The following is an 18,705-nucleotide window of genomic DNA, read 5'->3' as shown; positions in this document are numbered from 1 at the left end:
GGAGTATGCCAAGCCCCCGTCACCAGCCAGCCGATGCTCCGGGTTTCCTGCAAATGTGAAGCCTGTGGATGTATTACAGGACTTGGTGATGAAGCCCTAAACTTTTCTATTTAAAGGTGCCATCCGGGTGGCCTTCGGCAGCTGCCCAGGAGTTGTGGTGAGTCAGGGATGTAGGGGGGAGGAGCGAGGGTCCACTCAGGTTTCAGCCGTGCCAAATCACCTCATCTCCTCTTAACCCAGGCGTCCCCTGTGGCAACGGCCTCGGTCTCTGAGTGTGCCCGAAGCGTGCGGCCCAAGCAGCTGAGCGTTCTTAAGAGAAGGGTGAGGAGCAGACTTGTGGGGTTTTGGCCGATGTGGTGCCACGATCAGGCATTGATGTTTGGTTTTCTTTAATACAGCTGTCTAAGAGACACCAGCCCGGTGCCAGCAGGACCTTCCCGGCTGACGAGGTGGCCTTTCTTTGCACCTGAGACCGGCATCCCCAGATGTCTGAGAGAGAAGTAGAGGGCTACGACCCCCAGGGGGGATGTAAGCAGGGTGCTGGTTTGGGAAATACTGCGACGGGTTTTTGAGTCCCCTTTGGAGGTGGGGGGGTGTTCATGAAGTGGCCCCTTAGGCCCCATAAAAGCAAAATCTCACTTTTGATCCCAGTGCTGAGGTGCGCTGGGCAGAGCAGTCCTGGTGTGTATTGTGTCCCTTGTCTATTGTGCATTATGTGTTGTTTGGGTATCTCATGTCTCTTACCTTAGCCTTTTCAGGGTCCTGTCAGAAACCTTGGCATTGTTCTTATCGTCTGTGATCTCTGCATTTCTTGGCCTGGCACCCATGCCTTACAACCTTTGCCTGGGGAGCTCAGACATGTATCAGAATTGCATCTCTCTTTGGAAGCATCCAGTCAGATGTCTTTTCAGGTCTTGTTCTGAGCTGTATGGACAGCTATGCCCTGCCAGGATCCATTATGGCAGATTAGGACTTGAAAGAATGTGAGGACCGGTGGAGGCTTCTGACCGGTCTGATTCTCGGGCATCCATCTTTGCAGTTCTTGGAATAAATCATTCAGTTAGCATCTTCTTCCATCAGTGTTTTCTGAGCCACATCAGCTTGCCATCAGTCTCACCTCGGTCATCTCATTTGGCATGCTCTCGTTGCTCGCAGTAATCCTTTTTGCCAAGAGATTTCTGTCTGTGTTGTGTGCCCATTGTTTGTTGTGTCCTGTCTGTCCTGTGTCACGGGTGTCTGCACATATTTGTGCCGGAGCTGCTCTGCCCTGCTGCATAGCCTTTTGTAATAGGACAAGCCCTGGGGAGTTGAAATTTTTCATGTGGGGTGTACTTGGACTCTAGATGCTGTTCCTAGATTGATATAAGGTGTTTGCAGCTTTTGAGTCATCCTGCAGGTGTTTGACATATGTTCTAACTCTCTTGCAGGTGCAGATGCATTGCATCCATGGCAGAGCACCCCATCCCGGGTGAGGGGGTTCCCCATAGCGGGTCAGTCACCATTTGTCTGTGCAGGGGATGTGTCAAGTGTGACCCTGTTACAGCGCTGTTCTTTGTCTTTATTTTTAGCAAGTATAGCAGGATCTCAGCAGTCAAGTTCAAGAGGGTAAGGTGAGCAGTAGCCTTTCTTGTTGCTGAGGTCTCAATTCCTGGGGCAAGTCTAAGTCTCCATTCTCATTTTTGTGCCTTAGGCCATCTGCTCGGAGCATGCCAAGCTCCCATCCCCAACGGGCCGCCAGACCGGGTTTGCCGCTCTCGCGAGCCCCGCGTTCCGGGCAGCCGTCAGGAACCGCCGAGGAGTTGTGGTGAGTCAGGGATGTAGGGGGGAGGAGCGAGTGTCCACTCAGGTTTCAGCAATGCCACGTCACCTCCTGTCCACTTAACCCAGGCGCACCCCACGACGATGGCGTCGGCCTCCGAGCGCGGCCGGAGCGTGCGACCCGAAGAGCCGGGCCTTCTTAGGAGAAGGGTGAGTAGCAGACTTGTGGGGTTTTGGCCAATGTGGTGCCAGGATCAGGCATTGATGTTTGGTTTCCTTTGATATAGCTGTCTAAGAGACAACGGCCCGGTGCCAGCAGGACCTTCCCAGCTGACAAGGCGGCCTTCCTTCGCACCTGACATGGACTGGGATTTCCATATGTCCAAGAGATAAGTCAAGGGCTACGACCCACAGAGGGGATGAAAGCAGGGTGCTGGGTTGGGGCTCCTGGGGGGGAGGGGGTTGAGTTGTCTCTGGAGATGAGGGTAGCCAAGATGTGGCCCCTTAGGCCACGTAAAAGGAAAGTCTCACTTTTGATCACAGTGCTGAGGTGCGCAGGGCAGAGCAGTCCCGGTGTGTATCGTGTCCCTTGTCTTTTGTGTATTATGTGATGTTTGGGTATCTCATGTCTCTTATCTTAGCCCTGTGAAGGGCCTGTCAGAAACCTTGGCGCCATTCTTAGAATCTGTGATCTCAGTGTTCCTCAGCCTGGTGCCCAGGCCATGGAACCTTTGACTCAGGAGCTCCGACAGGCATCAGAATTGCATCTCTCTTTGGAAGCATCCAGTCAGGTGGCTTTTCAGGTCTTGTTCTGAGCTGCACGGACAGCCGTGCTCCTCAGTGCTCCGTTATGACGGATTAGGCTTTGTAAGAATGCGAGGTTAGGGAGAGGATTCTGACCGTAGGATTCCTGGGTATCCATCTTTGCAGTTCTTGGAATAAATCATTCAGCCAGCATCTTCCTCTAGGGTTCTCTGAGCCTCATCAGTTTGCCATCTGTCTCATCTTGGTCATCTCCTTTTGCATTCTCTGAGTCCTTGCAGCCACTTTCCTTGCCAGGAGCTTTCTGTTCCTGTTGTGTCCCCCCTGTCTGTCACGTCCTGTCCCGTGTCACGGGTGTCAGCACACACATTTGTGCCGGAGCTGCTCTGCCCTGCCACATAGCCTGGTGCAGTAGGAGAAGTCCCTGGGAGTTTGTAATGTGGGGTGTAGTGGGACTCTAGATGGGATTTGTAGATGGACACCAGACGTCTGGAGCTCCTAAGTTATCCTGCAACAGTTTGAGTTTTGTCCTAACTTTTTTTTCAGATTCAGATGGATTAAATGTGTGCCAGAGGGCCCCATCCCGAGTGAGGGGTTTCCCCCGTGCAGGTGAGGCACCGTTTGTCTCTGCAGCAGAAGTGTATATGGTGACTCTGTTACAGCACTGTTCTTTGTCTTTCTTTTTAGGAAGTAAATGTGGATACCAGCAGTCAAGGTGAGCAGTGGAGAGAAGTAGTTGTTATTGCTCAGGTCTCAATTTCTGGTGCAGCTCTAAGCTTCCATTCTCGTTTGTGCACTTTAGGCAATCCACTCGGAGTATGCCAAGCCCCTGTCACCAGCCAGCCGATGCTCCGGGTTTCCTGCAAATGTGAAGCCTGTGGATGTATTACAGGACTTGGTGATGAAACCCTGAACTTTTCTATTTAAAGGTGCCATCCAGCTGGCCTCCGGCAGCTGCCCAGGAGTTGTGGTGAGTCAGGGATGTAGGGGGGAGGAGCGAGGGTCCACTCAGGTTTCAGCCGTGCCAAATCACCTCATCTCCTCTTAACCCAGGCGTCCCCTGTGGCAACGGCCTCGGTCTCTGAGTGTGCCCGAAGCGTGCGGCCCAAGCAGCTGAGCGTTCTTAAGAGAAGGGTGAGGAGCAGACTTGTGGGGTTTTGGCCGATGTGGTGCCACGATCAGGCATTGATGTTTGGTTTTCTTTAATACAGCTGTCTAAGAGACACCAGCCCGGTGCCAGCAGGACCTTCCCAGCTGACGAGGTGGCCTTTCTTTGCACCTGAGACCGGCATCCCCAGATGTCTGAGAGAGAAGTAGAGGGCCACGACCCCCAGGGGGGATGAAAGCAGGGTGCTGGTTTGGGAATTACTGGGAGGGGGGGATTTGAGTCCGCTTTGGAGGTGAGTAGCTTTGGAGGTGGGGGGGTGTTCATGAAGTGGCCCCTTAGGCCCCATAAAAGCAAAATCTCACTTTTGATCCCAGTGCTGAGGTGAGCGGGGCAGAGCAGTCCCAGTGTGTATTGTGTCACTTGTCTTTTGTGTATTATGTGTTGTTGGATATCTCATGTCTTTTATCATAGCCCTTTGAGGGGCCTGTCAGAAACCTTGGCACCAGTCTTAGCATCTGTACTCTCAGCGTTCCTTGCCCTGGCACCGATGCCATGGAACTTTTAACTCGGCAGCTCAGGCAGGTATCAGAATGGCAACTCTTTTTCGAAGCATCCGGTCAGATGTCTTTTCAGGTCTTGTTCTGAGCTGTATGGACAGCTGCACCCTGCAAGGTTCTGTTATGATGGATTAGGACTTGTAAGAATGTGGGGACAGGTAGAGGCTTCTGACCGTAGGATTCTCGGGCATCCATCTTTGCAGTTCTTGGAATAAATCATTCAGTTAGCATCTTGTTCCTCCAGGGTTCTCTGAACTTCATCAGCCTGCCATCAGTTTCACCTCGGTCCTCTAATTTTGCATCCTCTTGGTGCTCGCTGTCATTTTCCTTACCCAGAGATTTCTGTTCTGTTTCTGTTCTGTTCTGTTGTGTCCCCGTTGTTTGTCCTGTCCTGTGTCACGGGTGTCTGCACACATTTGTGCTGGAGCTGCTCTGCCTTGCTGCATAGCCTGGTGCAATAGGAGAAGTCCCGGGGACTTGATGTTTGTAATGTGGGGTGTCGTTGGACTCTAGGTGGGATTTGCAGATGGGCACAAGATGTCTGGAGCTCTTAAGTTATCCTGCAGCTCTTTGATTTTTGTCCTTTCTTTCAGGTGCAGAAGGATGAAATCCAGGGCAGAGCCCCCCATCCCGGGTGAGGGGATTCCCCCGAGCAGGTCAGTCACTGTTTGTCTCTGTAGAGAGAGCATAAATGATGGCTCTCTTTTTAGGAAGTCAAGGCCGAGTGGGCGAGGTGAGCATTGAGTAGTGTACAGAAGCAGTTGTTTTTGCTGATGTCTCAGTTTCTGGTGCAGCTCTTAGCATCTCCACTTTTTATTTTAGGTGGTCCACTTGCCATCTATCCTGGCCGGGCATGCCCATTCCAGCTGTGTGCAGCTTAAGGTATCAGTGTGGCATCCTTGTCAGATTTGGGAGGTTGTGTTTTCACAGTGTCTCAGCATGCTTTTCTGCTTTGTTTCTTTGCAGGTGCTGTCGCTGCCCTAGGCATGCCAAGGAACAGAGGAGGGCAGGTGAGTCGGTGTTTAGGCAGGCTGACTCACAGGTGAGTGTTACACAGCAGCATGCTAAGTGTGTACCTATTCTTTTTGCAGGTATCTTCTGGGCACCCTCTGGAGTCAAATCAAGATTTGAGGTGGGCCGGGGCAGGGGTGCGGAGGAGCCCTGGGGATTACTGTTTTTGACGGCAATAGTCACCTTTTCTGTTTTGTCTTAGGTACCCTGAGGAGCCTCGTAGCCAAAGGTTGGAAACAACAGCACCGAGGCACACACGGAGCACATTTCACCATCCACGTCCGACCGAGGATGGATTTTGTCTGCTCCTTTTCCAAAAGCTAAGTGTCGGGGCCAGCAGTTGGGAGAAGGGGAAAAACCTTTACTATCACAGAGGGCAATTTGATGTCAGCTTAGCGGAGAGGTCTGTAGTGGGACCAGCTCTCTGGAAGAAAAGGGAGAGGGTTTCTCCTCAGCCTGACCAGAGCCTTTGCCGGGCAGGGCAGTTCCGACCCATCTCAGCATTCTCGTGAACTTTGCGTTGTCCGCCTTCCTCGGCCCGACGTCGTCACGGATCATTCCCCCGAGGAGCTCGCCTTCACGTCCGGAGCTACAGCCACGGTCACCCGGCCGTCGGCTTCCTTCTCTAGGCTCGCTGAGCCTCTCGAGCATCCTCTTAACTGCTTTGGCACTAACTTCTTTTAACGAGTTACATTTCATCATCACATGCTATCGTCATAGGGCTTCCTCTCCTTTGGCATCATCAGCCTCTGGCTCATCTTGCGCTAGGCATCTCGGGTGCCTAAGGGGACAGTGCCAGGCAGTTGCCACTTGTCTCTGTGTCTATGTTGTCTGTGTCTGTGTTGTCCGTGTCTGTGTCCGTTGTCTTCCACGTCATAGGCCTTTGTTACGTCTCAATGCTTTATCGGCACTATTCTGTGCCATCTAGGCTGTGTTCTACTCACGTTCCTTTCTGGATATCCCTTATTCTGGCATCTTTACATTTTTACTCTTTGAGACAGGAATGTCTCAAACGGACGAGATGTTCTCATCCGTCTTCCTTCTCACTACCAGCTTTGGTAGTGCCTTTTTTTCCATGCTATTTTCTTGGACTGCTAGAGGGAGTGTCTTGCACCTTCCTCATGTGACTGCAGTACTTCTATAGGTTCCATCTTCTCAAGGGTATAGGACTCAAGAATTCATCTTCCAGCGAGTTATCTCAAGTCCTGGCTTATATTGTGTGTACCTGTGCTGGCTTATACTGTATGTACCTACCCTCTATGTACACTTGCACTGTATGCATCGACTTAGATTGTTGTGTGTACTTATATTGTACCACTTATGGTTGGAGCTGCCCTGCCCGGGCACGTAGTCACAGTCAGGTAGAAGAGTTATAAAAACTTTACTGTTCATCTGTCTTTTATGGGATTTTGGGTAGAAAACTTATTGGTCCAGAGTGGAGACAAGTCCTAGCTGTCAGATAGCCACTCGTTGACCGCTTCCTGTCGTCTCACAGGTCCCCGAGGCTACCGATTTCCCCAGAACCTACCAACTGACGTCAAGGAGCGCAGCCAGAAGATGTGTGGCAGCACGTTCTTCAGCGTCTCGAGTAAGGGCCACAGCGAGTGTGTAAGTGGGAAGAGCGTGTGAGCATGTGTGAGAGCATGTGTCTGTCTGCGTCTGCTCGTCTCTGCGTGTGTCAGCGCATGCCGACTGGATTACTGGATTTAACCTTGTGTGTGTGACTTTTGCTTTTCAAGTTTTTCAACTCATTTTCAAATTTAGAATAAAAAATCCCCAGCTGGGTTTCCCCCCCCCCCGGCTGTTTTTTTTTTTCTCGGTCCCGGTCGGTCTGTGAGGTGACGTTCATCACCAGAGTTTGGGCGCGGACTGTCCAGGGACCGGGGTTTTTGTCAGGCAGGAAGATTTTTTTGAGGCTCCCGGGAACCACGTTCCCGAGGACCAATGATTGCTGGGGTGTAATTTAGCAGTTGTGATGAGAGGGATGGTGACTTCGTGTGTCATCTGAAGGGGGTGTTAATTGTAGATGAGTGTTGTTTTTTGCGTGCTTTTGTTGTTTTGGGTTTCCTGTAACAATAAATCCACATGTAAAGAAAATAGAAAAAGGTTATCATCTTGTGTTAATATGTGTGTTGTGTTGTATTGCTCTGTATTGCAGGGTGAGCACAGGGTGAACTCTCTCCTCCTTGCTGTGACACCTGGGCTGGCAGGGATGACACAGTGACCTCGGCCGGCCGATGCTGCCTGTGCCATCACCTGGCACTGACGTGTTTGATGAAAATGCTTTTGCTGGGATTTTTCTCCTGAGAAGCCTCAGAACAGAAATGGAACCAATAACGATCTGCTGGCTGTGGAGTGTGGGCTGGAGATGGTTTAGCAACAGGGGCATCTTGGATTGGTCTCCTGTGCAGTGTCTACTTGATGACCAATCATGGTCCAGCTGCGTCGGGGCTGTGAGCAGTCCCAGGTTTTTATTATTCATTCCTTTCCAGCTTTCTGATGTCTCCTTGCTCTTTTAGTATAGTTCTACTATCTCATTTTCTTTTAATATAATAGAGATCATAAAATAATATTTCAGCCTTCTGAGAGGTGGAGTCAAGATTCTCGTCTCTTCCCTCGTCCTGGGGACCCTCAAACACCGCCACAATCAGCGGCCGAGCGGGTTTGTGCGAGCCTCCCAGTAACCCTCGGCCGGTCCCGAGTCGGCAGACACCGGGGGGCAGCCCTGACACGGCCGAGAGCGGGGAGACACTGTCTGTGCCCCGAGGGTGCTGAGGGCACCTGGGCTGGGGGGAGACACTGTCTGTGCTCCGAGGGTACTGAGGGCACCTGGGCTGGGGGGAGACAGTCTCTGTGTGTGCCCCGAGGGAACTGAGGGCCCCTGGGCTGGGGGGAGACACTCTCTGTCTGTGCCCCGAGGGTGCTGAGGGCACCTGGGCTGGCAGGGAGACACTCTCTGTGCCCCGAGGGTGCTGAGGGCACCTGGGCTGGGCCCCTGTGCAGCACAAGAGACACCAGAGACAGCGGTAGATGATAAAGGGCCGACTCTTAGCAGGGGTTAATCCAAGGTTTTATTAGGAGTCCCAAAGGAGCTCCTGCACCTCAGGGGCCTCCTGCCACGCCCCAGGGAGATGTGCCAAGGTTACATTTAAAGGGAGGTGGAAACCCAAAGTAGATAACATTTTACCAACCATTAAGTGACCCTAAGGGATGGATGCTGGGGCATAGACATACAGGACAGCGTATGGGGCAAGGCTCGGGGGGCTGACCCCTGGCCTCTGGCTGATCACTGGACGACTTGGACCGAAACTTCTGCATGGAGGGGATGGGAGGCTGAGTGATTGACAGAGAGCCAGGGTCGGGGTTTGGGGATGATCTCATCCCGGGAGAGGGATAACACAGAGAGAAGGAGGGGGGTACAGTTTGGGATAAACCATTTGGGAAAAATATGGGGATACAAAACAAAATGACTTCAAAGTATTATAAAGTATAAAAATGCACTACAGCAGGTTTGGGCAGCACCAAATGAAATGTAATAAAATGCTTTAAAAATAGAAAAATTAAAAATAAAAATTAAATAAAAGTAAAAAAACAAAATTAATTTAAAATAAATGAAAAACAAAACAAAAACTGTAAAGTGCTGTAAAGTGCTGTAAGAGTTCCATAAAAGGTAGTGCCGTAATGCAAGACCCTCAAACACCACCACAATCACCAGCTTGAGTTGGTCTGGGCAGCACTACATAAAAAAAAAAAAAAAAACTTTAAAAATAGAAAAAAATATAAATTTAATCAAAAATAAAATAAAAAAATAAAATAAATTCCTTATAAATATAAAAATTAAAAATAAAAATTAAATAAAAAATATAACTAGAAAAATAAAATGTGTTTTAAAAATTGAAAAATAAAATTAAAAAATAAAATTAAAGCCCTAAAAATAGAAAAACTTTTAAAGAATTAAATTAAAAAAAAAGCTTTAGAAATAGAAAAAATTAAAATTAAATAAAAAATAAAATTAAAAAAAAAAAAGCTTTAGAAATAGAAAAATGAAAAATAATAAGTAAATAAAAAATAGAATGAGAAAAATAAAAGCTTAAAAAATTAAAAATAAACATTAAGTAAAAAAAAAAATTAAAAAAAAATAAAAATAGATTAAAAACAAAATAAAAACCGTAAAGTGCTGTAAAGTACCATAAAAGTTCCATAAAGGGTAATGCCATAAAGCGCGACTGTCGCAAAAGGTGACGTAAAGCGCGACTGTCGCAAAAGGTGCCGTAAAGACCGACTGTCGTAAAACAGCCGTAAATCGCGACTGTCGCAAAAGGTGCCGTAAAGCGCGACTGTCGCAAAAGGTGCCGTAAAGAGCGACTGTCGTAAAACAGCCGTAAAGCCCGGCTGTCGCAAAAGGTGCCGTAAAGCGCGACTGTCGCAAAAGGTGCCGTAAAGCGCGACTGTCGCAAAAGGTGTCGTAAAGAGCGACTGTCGTAAAACAGCCGTAAAGCGCGACTGTCGCAAAAGGTGTCGTAAAGCGCGACTGTCGCAAAAGATGCCGTAAAGCGCGGCTGTCGCAAAAGGTGTCGTAAAGCTGCCGCAAAGCGCGACTGTCGCAAAAGGTGCCGTAAAGCGCGACTGTCGTAAAACTGCCGCAAAGCGCGGCTGTCGCAAAAGGTGCCGTAAAGCGCGACTTTCGTAAAACTGCCGTAAAGCGCGACTGTCGCAAAAGGTGCCGTAAAGCGCGACTGTCGTAAAACTGCCGCAAAGCGCGGCTGTCGCAAAAGGTGCCGTAAAGCGCGACTGTCGTAAAACTGCCGCAAAGCGCGGCTGTCGCAAAAGGTGTCGTAAAGCTGCCGCAAAGCGCGACTGTCGCAAAAGGTGCCGTAAAGCGCGACTGTCGTAAAACTGCCGCAAAGCGCGGCTGTCGCAAAAGGTGCCGTAAAGCGCGACTGTCGTAAAACAGCCGTAAAGCGCGGCTGTCGTAAAAGGTGCCGTAAAGCGCGGCTGTCGCAAAAGGTGCCGTAAAGCGCGGCTGTCGTAAAAGGTGCCGTAAAGCGCGGCTGTCGCAAAAGGTGCCGTAAAGCGCGACTGTCGTAAAACAGCCGTAAAGCGCGGCTGTCGCAAAAGGTGCCGTAAAGCGCGGCTGTCGCAAAAGGTGCCGTAAAGCGCGACTATCGTAAAAGGTGCCGTAAAGCGCGACTGTCGTAAAACTGCCGCAAAGCGCGGCTGTCGCAAAAGGTGCCGTAAAGCGCGACTGTCGCAAAAGGTGCCGTAAAGCGCGACTGCCGTAAAATTGTGCCGTACAGGCTGGCGGCGCCCTGGCCGACACGGGGTGCCGTACAAGATGGCAACGGCCGCCCGAGTGGGCGTGTCCTGGTCGGGGCGCCGTGTCGACGGGCTGACGTCATTAGTCGGCACTCTGCCTGCAGTGCGCCCATGCAGACGGCAGGGGGCGCTGTGCCTGTAGTGCGCCAAAGCAAACGGCAGGGGGCGCTCTGCCTGCAGTGCGACAAAGCAGACGGCAGGGGGCGCTCTGCCTGCAGTGCGACAAAGCAGACGGCAGGGGGCGCTGTGCCTGCAGTGCGCCAAAGCAGACGGCAGGGGGCGATGTATAAATAGAGTATAAAGTATAATCTATATAGAAGAAGAAATAAAAGCTCTATGTCACCTGCAGCTGTAGAAAATTTCAGGCTCCCATGGAGGAAATAGTTTTCCTAAAATCATTGCCGTTTTGGGGTTTTTTGCACTCCCCAGTCGCCTGAACGTTTCTACTGCTGCTTTTTTTTATTCTAAAGCTAGAATGGAAAGCCAAGATTAGAAATACAGCGAAAGAAAGAGAGAAAGAATTAAAGAAAGAGAGAGAGACAGAGAGACAGAGACAGAAAGAAAGAGAGAGACAGAAAGAGAGCGAAAGAAAGAGAGAGAGAGAGAGAAAGAAAGAGAGAAATAGAGACAGAAAGAAAGAAAGAAAGAAAGAGAGACAGAAAGAAAAGGAAAAAGGAAAGGAAGAAAGAAAGAAAGAAAGAAAGAGAGAGAGAAAGAAATAAAGAGAGACAGAAAGAGAGCAAGAGAAAGAAATAGAGAAAGAAATAGAGAAAGAAATAGAGAGAGAAAGAAAGAAAGAGAGAGAGAGACAGGAAGAGAAAGAGAGAGAGAAAGAAAGAAAGAAAGAAAGAAAGAAAGAAAGAAAGAAAGAAAGAAAGAAAGAAAGAAAGAAAGAAAGAAAGAAAGAAAGAAAGAAAGAAAGAAAGAAAGAAAGAAAGAAAGAAAGAAAGAAAGAAAGAAAGAAAGAGAGAAAGAAATAGAGAAAGACAGAAAGAAAGAAAGAAAGAAAGAGAGAGACAGGAAGAGAGCAAGAGAAAGAAAGAAAGAGACAGAGAGAGAGACAGAAAGAGAGACAGAGAGAAAGAAAGAAAGAGAGAGAGAGACAGAGAGAGAGACAGAGAGAGAGACAGAAAGAGAGACGGAGAGAAAGAAAGAAAGAGAGAGAGAGACAGAAAGAGAGACAGACAGAGACAGAAAGAGAGACAGAGAGAAAGAAAGAAACAAAGAGAGAGAGAAAGAGAGAAAGAGAGAAAGAGAGAAAGAAAGAAAGAAAGAAAGAAAGAAAGAAAGAAAGAAAGAAAGAAAGAAAGAAAGAAAGAAAGAAAGAAAGAAAGAAAGAAAGAAAGAAAGAGAGACAGAAAGAGAGACAGAGAGAAAGAAAGAAAGAAAGAGAGAGAGAAAGAAAGAGAGACAGAGAGAGAGAGACAGAAAGAGAGACAGAGAGAAAGAAAGAAAGAAAGAGAGACAGAAAGAAAGAGAGACAGACGGAAAGAGAGACAGAAAGAGAGACAGAGAGACAAAGAGAGACAGAAAGAGAGACAGAGAGAAAGAAAGAGAGAGAGAAAGAAAGAGAGACAAAGAGAGAGACAGAGAGAGAGACAGAGAGAGAGACAGAGAGAGATAGAGAGAAAGAAAGAGAGACAGAGAGAAAGAGAGACAGAGAGAAAGAAAGAAAGAGAGAGAGAAAGAAATAGAGAAAGACAGACAGAAAGAAAGAAAGAGAGAGACAGGAAGAGAGCGAGAGAAAGAAAGAAATAGAGAAAGACAGAAAGAAAGAGTGAAAGAAAGAAAAGGAAACAGGAAAGGAAGAAAAAAAAAAGGAGGAAGAGAAAGGAAGAAAAAAAATGAAAAAGGAAAAGGGTGAGAGTGAAAAAGAAAGAGCGAAAGTGGAAAAGGGGGTGAAAAACAGAGTGAAAAAAAGAGTTGGAGTGGAAAAGAAAGGACATTCGGGAGGGGCGGTGCTGCCTAAGGTGCTTCCGCGCCCAGGAGCGAAGGAGCCGTTTGATCCCCTGGCGGGAGCGCAGCTCCCGGTGGCGGAGAACGGAGCGGTGGCTGTCAGTCCGAGACTACAACTCCCGGCAGGCCCTGCGGCCGTAAAGCGCGGCGTCTGACGCAACGGCCGACGCGCCGTAGGAGTGGCTGGCGGCCCGAGGCGGCCGCGCGCCGGGGGAGCGGGGAGCTCCCGGCGCCTGTGCCGCGCGGGACGGAGCCGCGGTAGCGACGCTGGAGGGGCGAAGCCTCCGTCCGGCCGCCCGCACGGAGCCGAGCGGCGCGGAAGGGGCGTCCGCCCGGCGCCTCGGCCTCGCTCAGAGGTCCCGGTGGCGGGGGCTGAGCTCGGGCGGGGCGCGCTGCCGCCCGCCGATGGCGGAGCGCCGGGCGGTGCTTTGCTGCCGCGGGCCGGGAGCTGCAGGAGCCGCCCCGGGCGAGCGGCGCCGGGCGCTGCCGCGGTCACTGTGCGGCGGCTGCCCTCGGGCTGGCGGAGGCGCGGGAGCCGCCGAACTGCAGCCGTCTCCCTCGGGCCGCTGCCGCTGCTGCGGGCGGGGGCGGACGAGCGGCTGCGGAGGCGGCTCCGCGGCGGGCTCAGCCTTGCGAGCAGAGAGCGCTCGACATCGCTGGCATGACACGGCTGCTGAGTGCCTCAGTGCTCGTGGCTCTTTCTTCCACGCAAACGGATGGAGCGGCATCGCTGAGCAGTAAAACACAGCGATGGCCCGGAGAATGGCGAGCGCAAGGAGCGCCGGGCAGGATCCTTCTGATGGCACAGGTGCGATCGGCAAACTCAGCCCCTTGTGGCCCTGCCCTCCCGACCCCCAGGGGAAATGCTCTCCAGCCTCGAGCTGCTGAGAGACAAAACGTGTGATTTGACACTAGGGTCCGGAAAAGGTTTCCGTTTAGATTAGCAAATGCCTCAATTGTTCTTGGTTACATCCTAGGATCGGTTTTAGGCAGTGACTTTCTACCGCTTGTCGGATTTTCTTGTGCAATGGTAAGAAAACAGGCAGGTCTGATACTGGTTTCGCTTTTTTTCTACTTCATGTTCCATGAGCTGCTTTTATCCAAGCAATTGGTTTAAAGTTCTACTGTAGGCGTTTATGGTTCACTTTTTTTTTTTTTTTTTTTTTCCCTCTAAATCGGCAGTAAATATAGCTGAGTAAAATTACCTTGGTTTTCTTCCTTCTTAAATGTTTTTATTGATAATCCTATTTGAATATGCAGAACACGTGGGTATGTCCTGTAATATATCCTAGCTTTTCTTGTTTACAGGGTACTCAGAAAATATTTTTCCCTTCGAGTCCCACTGAAACATTCTCCGTGCAATCTCCGTTAAGGTCTGTGTTTGCAAATAAGCCACCATCAGCTGAGATATTTGCCTGTGTACCTTTTCCTGTCATTCAGAGCTTGCGTTCTGTGGTTTTTATGATAAACCTATCAAACTTGCGAAACCGTTTTGCAAGTCTTAACCGTTGAAGGCAGCAAGAAGTGGTTTTAAAGGCTGTTCTTGAGCAGACAAAGGGGAAAAGTGTGAATTTGCTGCTGAACTTGTCCTTTTTCATTTGACTTGCCTTGAATTATTTAGGAAGAGAGAGAACTAGAAAAAAGAGAGAAATAGAATTGGTTCTTGAGCCCTCCTAAAATGCTCCCCGTGATTCCGTGTGGAGCCAAAGTGAAGGGTGATGGAACAGAGCCCCTGTGCTTTAGAAGGAAATCAATTTCAACCTGATCTCCACCCTGAGTCTCCCTAATTTCTGTTTTTAAAATGCAAACTCAGTTTAGGAAGTGTTGGGAGTTAGTATTTTGGGGAAGAAATGGCAGTTGCACAAACCGTTCCATTTCCCAGAGGCTCTGGGAAGGATTCATTTTGTAAGCGCTGTAACTGCCATCGGTTGGGGGTTCGGGGTTGGAATGTGCACTTGCCCTCCGATAAAGCACTCGTTCATTTGCATTTCAGTGCCAGGAGTCTGGAGAAACTGGAGAAGAGCCCAAGAGACATTTTTCATCCTGAGATACAAAAGGTAGGAAGTGACTTTTTTTGGTTTGGTTCTTTTTCTTTATGATTTCCTGGAAATAGAAGTAATTAAGTATAGATACCAATGGTTTGTTTCTTCCAGTAGCTAATAATAATAATAATAATAATAATCTAATACTACTTAAACTGTCTCTTTATCCATTGAACTGGCCATTTCAAATCCAAACTTCTAAACACCAATAAAACCATCATCCTTGTAGAATCTTTAATAGGAGGGGGCTAAAGATGCTGTTTTTGTTGACAGGATTTATTGGTTCTTGAAGGGCAAGAGGTGAGTACAAGCCTGACTACTTCTTGCTCACAGACCCGTCCGGTGAATGCGGCTTTGTATTTGGATGGGCTTTTGATGACTTCTAAATCAATTGCTCGTTACAGTAAAAAGAAGTCATGTTTTTTTGAACCTGACAGCAAAAATAACTTGAAGCACCAACTTAATAATAATTGATCACCCATCTAAGTTAATGATTTTATGCTATACTATCAAAGTTTAAAGGTAAATTATTGTGTAGTAGGAGATGGTATAAAATGTATGTTCTAACGTGTAGGATGTAGGCAAAGATTAGAGGAAACAAATTTTTATGTCTTCTGTTTGACTGTTTACCAAATAATATTTGGTTTTATTTTCCAGGGATCGGTGAATTTTAAATTTGGAGTCCTCTATGCTAAGGATGGTCAGCTTACAGGTGATGAAATGTTCAGTCATGGTGAGGTTTTCACCTTCTCCTTAATTGTTTTGCTCATCTGAAAAAAAAAAAAAAAAGGCAAGTTAAAAAAAAAAAAGGTATGTTTATTATTTGTTACCCTGTTCTGATCGTTTCCTCAGTATTTGCTGGAGCTCTGCTTACCCAAGCTTTGGGTAAAACAAGCTTTGGGTTCCTTCTGTCCCACTGGGTGTTGCCCAGTTTGGTTGCATCTGGTGAAATTCACCCTGAGCCCTTACAGAACCAGCTCAAACCACGTGAGAGCCATTCGCAGCTCTCTCAGGACACCCGGAGGAGGATGGGTGACGTTTCTGAGCATCTGGCAAGTGCACTTCTATCAAAACTCGGCCTGTGACATTGCTGGGGAAAACCCTTCTGTATCCTGAAGGGTTCCTCAAAGTCTGTTGAGGATCCGGTTAGCAGTTGCTCACCTGGATGGTTCCAGCTCCTCAAGTTAACACTTGTACTCTTGCCATGTAGTTTAGATCTATTGTAGTTTTGTTATTTTGCAAGATTTTACGTCTTTGGACAATAACGTGCATTTCACTCTTTGGAACCTCTGGGATCATTCCTTGGTGCAGCACCACCTAATGGGACACTTGGCTGCTGTGCTGAAGGGCTTGGTTACTGGAATTGTAAATCCCGGAGAGTTTGTCAGTCTTCTGTCCCCAGGGAGGTGTCACGCTTTGTTCACCGTTGCTCTGTTTGTCAGGTGCTGCTTCTCGTCGGAGGTATTAACTTCAAACTGCCCTGTTCTTTTTTTAACTTTTTTTCCTGGTTCTCTCCGTAGGGCAGGGAAGGACTCTCGTATCCCGGTCGTCAGACTCAGCGCTGCCCGAGAAGATACAGAGACTGTAAAAATCATAAGGAGCAACTAGGACTGCAGAGGAAACAAACTGGAGAGAACAAAAGGTGATATTGTTCTCCTTAGCCTGGATTAGAAACATCCACTGTGCTTTGATGCCGGTGGCTGCCAGGGGCTCGTTAGGTCTCTTTAGGCAGGTGTAGGTGTTCACTTGTAGGTTCTATTTTTTGGCAAAGGACCACGAGAGAAGTTTATTTATAGATCCAAATAAACATTCATCTTATCTGAACATAACCTGTCATCCCCTTTCTGACATTAAGGACTCCTGTATAAATACTTGGGGGGGTTTTCTTTGTCATTTCTGAATGGTTCCATTTTGCCGGCTACTTGAACAAATCTGAGGGGGTTTAATTGCATACTGCTTCCTTGAAATTCTGTTGGTCTCTGCTTGGAACCCTTCTTGTACTGCTTAATGAAAGACTTCTGATGGTGTTTTCTTGCCTGTTTGTGTTTAAGGTCGTGCTCTGATGCATTTACAGAAGCCATGGCAGGAGAGAGTCAGCTGCTGGAGAAGAGGAGACAGTATTATCCCTGTGCAGCACAGAACTGTGCTGCTGCTGTGTCATCAGCTGTGTCTGCACTGAAAGTAGCCACCTTCACTTGTAGGTAGCTCCTTGGTGCTTTAGGACACGCTGAGGGATTTATTCCTTTTGGGATCCACGATGAGAATTCCCAAGAGAGGTAGTAGTAATAAGGTCTGAGATTGGAAAAAAGCCTGTGTCCTTGGAATGTTGTTGTTGTCGTCAAAAGTTAATTTTTCCTTCTTTCTTAGCCGGTAGTCAGCTTTTTGCTTTATTTTTTGTGGTATCAGTATTTGATTGTTTAAAAAATTGCTTCAGAAGAACTGCAGTGGCTGGCCACCAGGACCTTGTTCCGATTTGCCTATTTGCTTGTAGCTAAAACGTTTCCATATTGTTTATCATTCTATTGAAGAAACTGCTGCCCAGTCAACTAAGAACTGAACATCTCTCTGTCTAGGACATGGGGAGAGGATTTAGGTCATGTCTTTGTTTCCAGAAAAAAGTTCCAGTGTAGTTTCTAACTAGAGGAAAAGGGGGGGGGGGGGGGGGGGGGTGAAGACTCGGGGCTCTGATGCCACTGGGGGCACCCCGAGGTGCCCAGGAGAGGGAGCCCCACTGCGGTGCAGGAGCAGGTATGTTATCACGTACTAGAGAGCAAATTATAAATAGAAATATGAAAATTATAAATATAAAAATATTTTTAGATCGTTAAAGAAAGCGGTTTTTTTAACTTGTCAATAGGCAGGGTTTTGATGATAAAAATGATAAATACAAAGAATATGAAGGTAGAAATCTAAGTCTAGAAAGATATCATAAGTACATACAGATAAAGTTTAAAACTAGAAGAAAAAATCAGTTGCAGCAGTAGATACGATACATAATATAGATAATACTTTAAATACATGTCTAGAATTTTATAGATATTATAGATAATTATTAATAGATTGCATCAAAAGAAACGATAAATATAAATGTGAATATAATTATACAAAGTATAAAAATATTTCAATACCGTTTAAAAGAAGGTGTTTTCTTGTATTTATTTGGTTAGAGATGGGGTTTTTCTTTGGATTAATAGAAGTATTCTAGAAATATAAATCTAACTGTAGAGAGATCCAATCGATAGAGGAGGATATTTCTAAAACCACAACCGAACGCCGCCGCCTTCGGGGGAATCGCACGAGCTCGGCCGAAGCAAGGCGAGAGCGGCCGACCCTGACGGCCTCGAGCGAACCGAGGCGAGGCTTCCGAGGCTGCCTGAAGCGAAGCGAGCCGAGCTCAGGCGAAGCGAGCCTGCTGCTCTCGTGCGCGCTGCTTAGCGCCAGTGCGCTCCCAGCCTAATGAGCTCCTGCCCGAGCCCGCGCTCCCGGTCGTGTCCGCGCCGTGGCCGGGCCGCCCGCGGGACGCGGCAGCGGGAGAGCCCCGAGCCGGGCGAGCTGAACGGGAGGCGGCGGCGCTTGCCCGCCCGCCGTCGGGGAGCCGAGGCGAGGCGAGCGGAGCCGAGGCGCGCCGAAGGCACAGAGCGGCTGGGAGTTGGGCCGAAGCGAGGCGAGCTCGGCCGAAGAGGCGAATGCAGGCGCCAAGAGCCGAGTTGAGGCGCCAAGAGCCGACTGGAGCCGAGCGTCTCCGGAGCGAGCCGAGCTCCGCCGAGCGCCGCAGCATCCCGGGCAGGGCGAGGCGCCGGGCCGGGCTCGGGGTGCAGCCGGGGCTCTGGGAGGCTTCCCCGCCTGTCCCTCTCTCTAGCCCTCCTTCCTTCTCCCCGTATTCGCCTTCTCTCGCTCCCTTTCCCCCATTCCCTCTCCCCCCGCAAAGCCGGCTCCTTCCTGTCCTGTCCCTAGCCCGCTACTCCCTTCTGTTCCCCCTGTCTCCTTCCTGTGCCCAGCCTCCGTGTACCCTCGTCCCGGGCTTTCCCTTCCCGTGCCGCTTTCCTGCACAGCCCGAGCTCCCTCGCCGCCCTTTGTCGTGCCCTGCTCTCGCTCCTCTCTTCCCGTGCCCCCTTTCCTTCTTTGCCCCGCAGCCGCGGGGCTCGGGCTGCCGGAGAATAAAGCCCCGAGGGCCGGAGCCCGGCGCCCCTGGGCC

General features: G+C 49.0%; 2 protein-coding genes across 5 annotated transcripts; both read left to right on the top strand.

The window, feature by feature from the left end:
• The first annotated feature begins 3,743 nt into the window (after positions 1–3,743).
• On the top strand, positions 3,744–7,782 carry LOC143694282 (uncharacterized). 2 transcript variants are annotated; one of them, XM_077179464.1, is made up of 6 exons: positions 3,744–3,870; positions 4,779–4,841; positions 5,008–5,067; positions 5,152–5,195; positions 6,692–6,804; positions 7,355–7,782. In XM_077179464.1, exons 1-6 carry the CDS (start codon positions 3,860–3,862, stop codon positions 7,418–7,420), a joined length of 357 nt encoding a protein of 118 aa, XP_077035579.1. In that variant the 5' UTR covers positions 3,744–3,859; the 3' UTR covers positions 7,421–7,782. The 2 variants fall into 2 exon arrangements, with proteins under 2 accessions (XP_077035579.1, XP_077035580.1); XM_077179465.1 differs by lacking the exon at positions 3,744–3,870 and having other exon boundaries at positions 4,566–4,841; positions 6,692–6,784; positions 7,355–7,393.
• Positions 7,783–12,830: 5,048 nt separating this feature from the next.
• On the top strand, positions 12,831–17,156 carry LOC143691899 (GTPase-activating Rap/Ran-GAP domain-like protein 3). Of its 3 annotated transcripts, XM_077179462.1 has the most exons (6): positions 12,831–13,276; positions 13,777–13,841; positions 14,462–14,525; positions 14,784–14,810; positions 15,168–15,300; positions 16,031–17,156. In XM_077179462.1, the coding sequence occupies exons 1-5, from the start codon at positions 13,130–13,132 to the stop codon at positions 15,282–15,284; spliced, it is 420 nt and encodes a 139-aa protein (XP_077035577.1). In that variant the 5' UTR covers positions 12,831–13,129; the 3' UTR covers positions 15,285–15,300; positions 16,031–17,156. The 3 variants fall into 3 exon arrangements, with proteins under 3 accessions (XP_077035577.1, XP_077035576.1, XP_077035575.1); XM_077179461.1 differs by lacking the exons at positions 14,784–14,810; positions 15,168–15,300 and having other exon boundaries at positions 16,031–16,152; positions 16,585–17,156; XM_077179460.1 differs by lacking the exons at positions 14,784–14,810; positions 15,168–15,300 and having other exon boundaries at positions 16,031–16,152; positions 16,562–17,156.
• Positions 17,157–18,705: the final 1,549 nt, after the last annotated feature.

This window comes from Agelaius phoeniceus, chromosome 6 (assembly GCF_051311805.1).
Source record: "Agelaius phoeniceus isolate bAgePho1 chromosome 6, bAgePho1.hap1, whole genome shotgun sequence".
NCBI classification, from domain to species: Eukaryota; Metazoa; Chordata; class Aves; order Passeriformes; family Icteridae; genus Agelaius; species Agelaius phoeniceus.
Note: the sequence above shows the minus strand (reverse complement) of the source record. Positions and strands in the feature narration are given on the sequence as shown.

Excerpts from the sequence above, each read along its gene's own strand:
- LOC143691899 (XM_077179460.1), top strand. The coding sequence starts at position 13,130 with ATGACACGGCTGCTGAGTGCCTCAGTGCTCGTGGCTCTTTCTTCCACG. Across the intron at positions 13,842-14,461 it reads TCCGTGCAATCTCCGTTAAG|TGCCAGGAGTCTGGAGAAAC; the intron begins GTCTGTGTTTGC and ends TTTGCATTTCAG. Across the intron at positions 16,153-16,561 it reads CAAACTGGAGAGAACAAAAG|GTCGTGCTCTGATGCATTTA; the intron begins GTGATATTGTTC and ends TTTGTGTTTAAG.
- LOC143694282 (XM_077179464.1), top strand. Across the intron at positions 4,842-5,007 it reads GAGGGGATTCCCCCGAGCAG|GTGGTCCACTTGCCATCTAT; the intron begins GTCAGTCACTGT and ends TTTTTATTTTAG. Across the intron at positions 5,068-5,151 it reads CCAGCTGTGTGCAGCTTAAG|GTGCTGTCGCTGCCCTAGGC; the intron begins GTATCAGTGTGG and ends GTTTCTTTGCAG.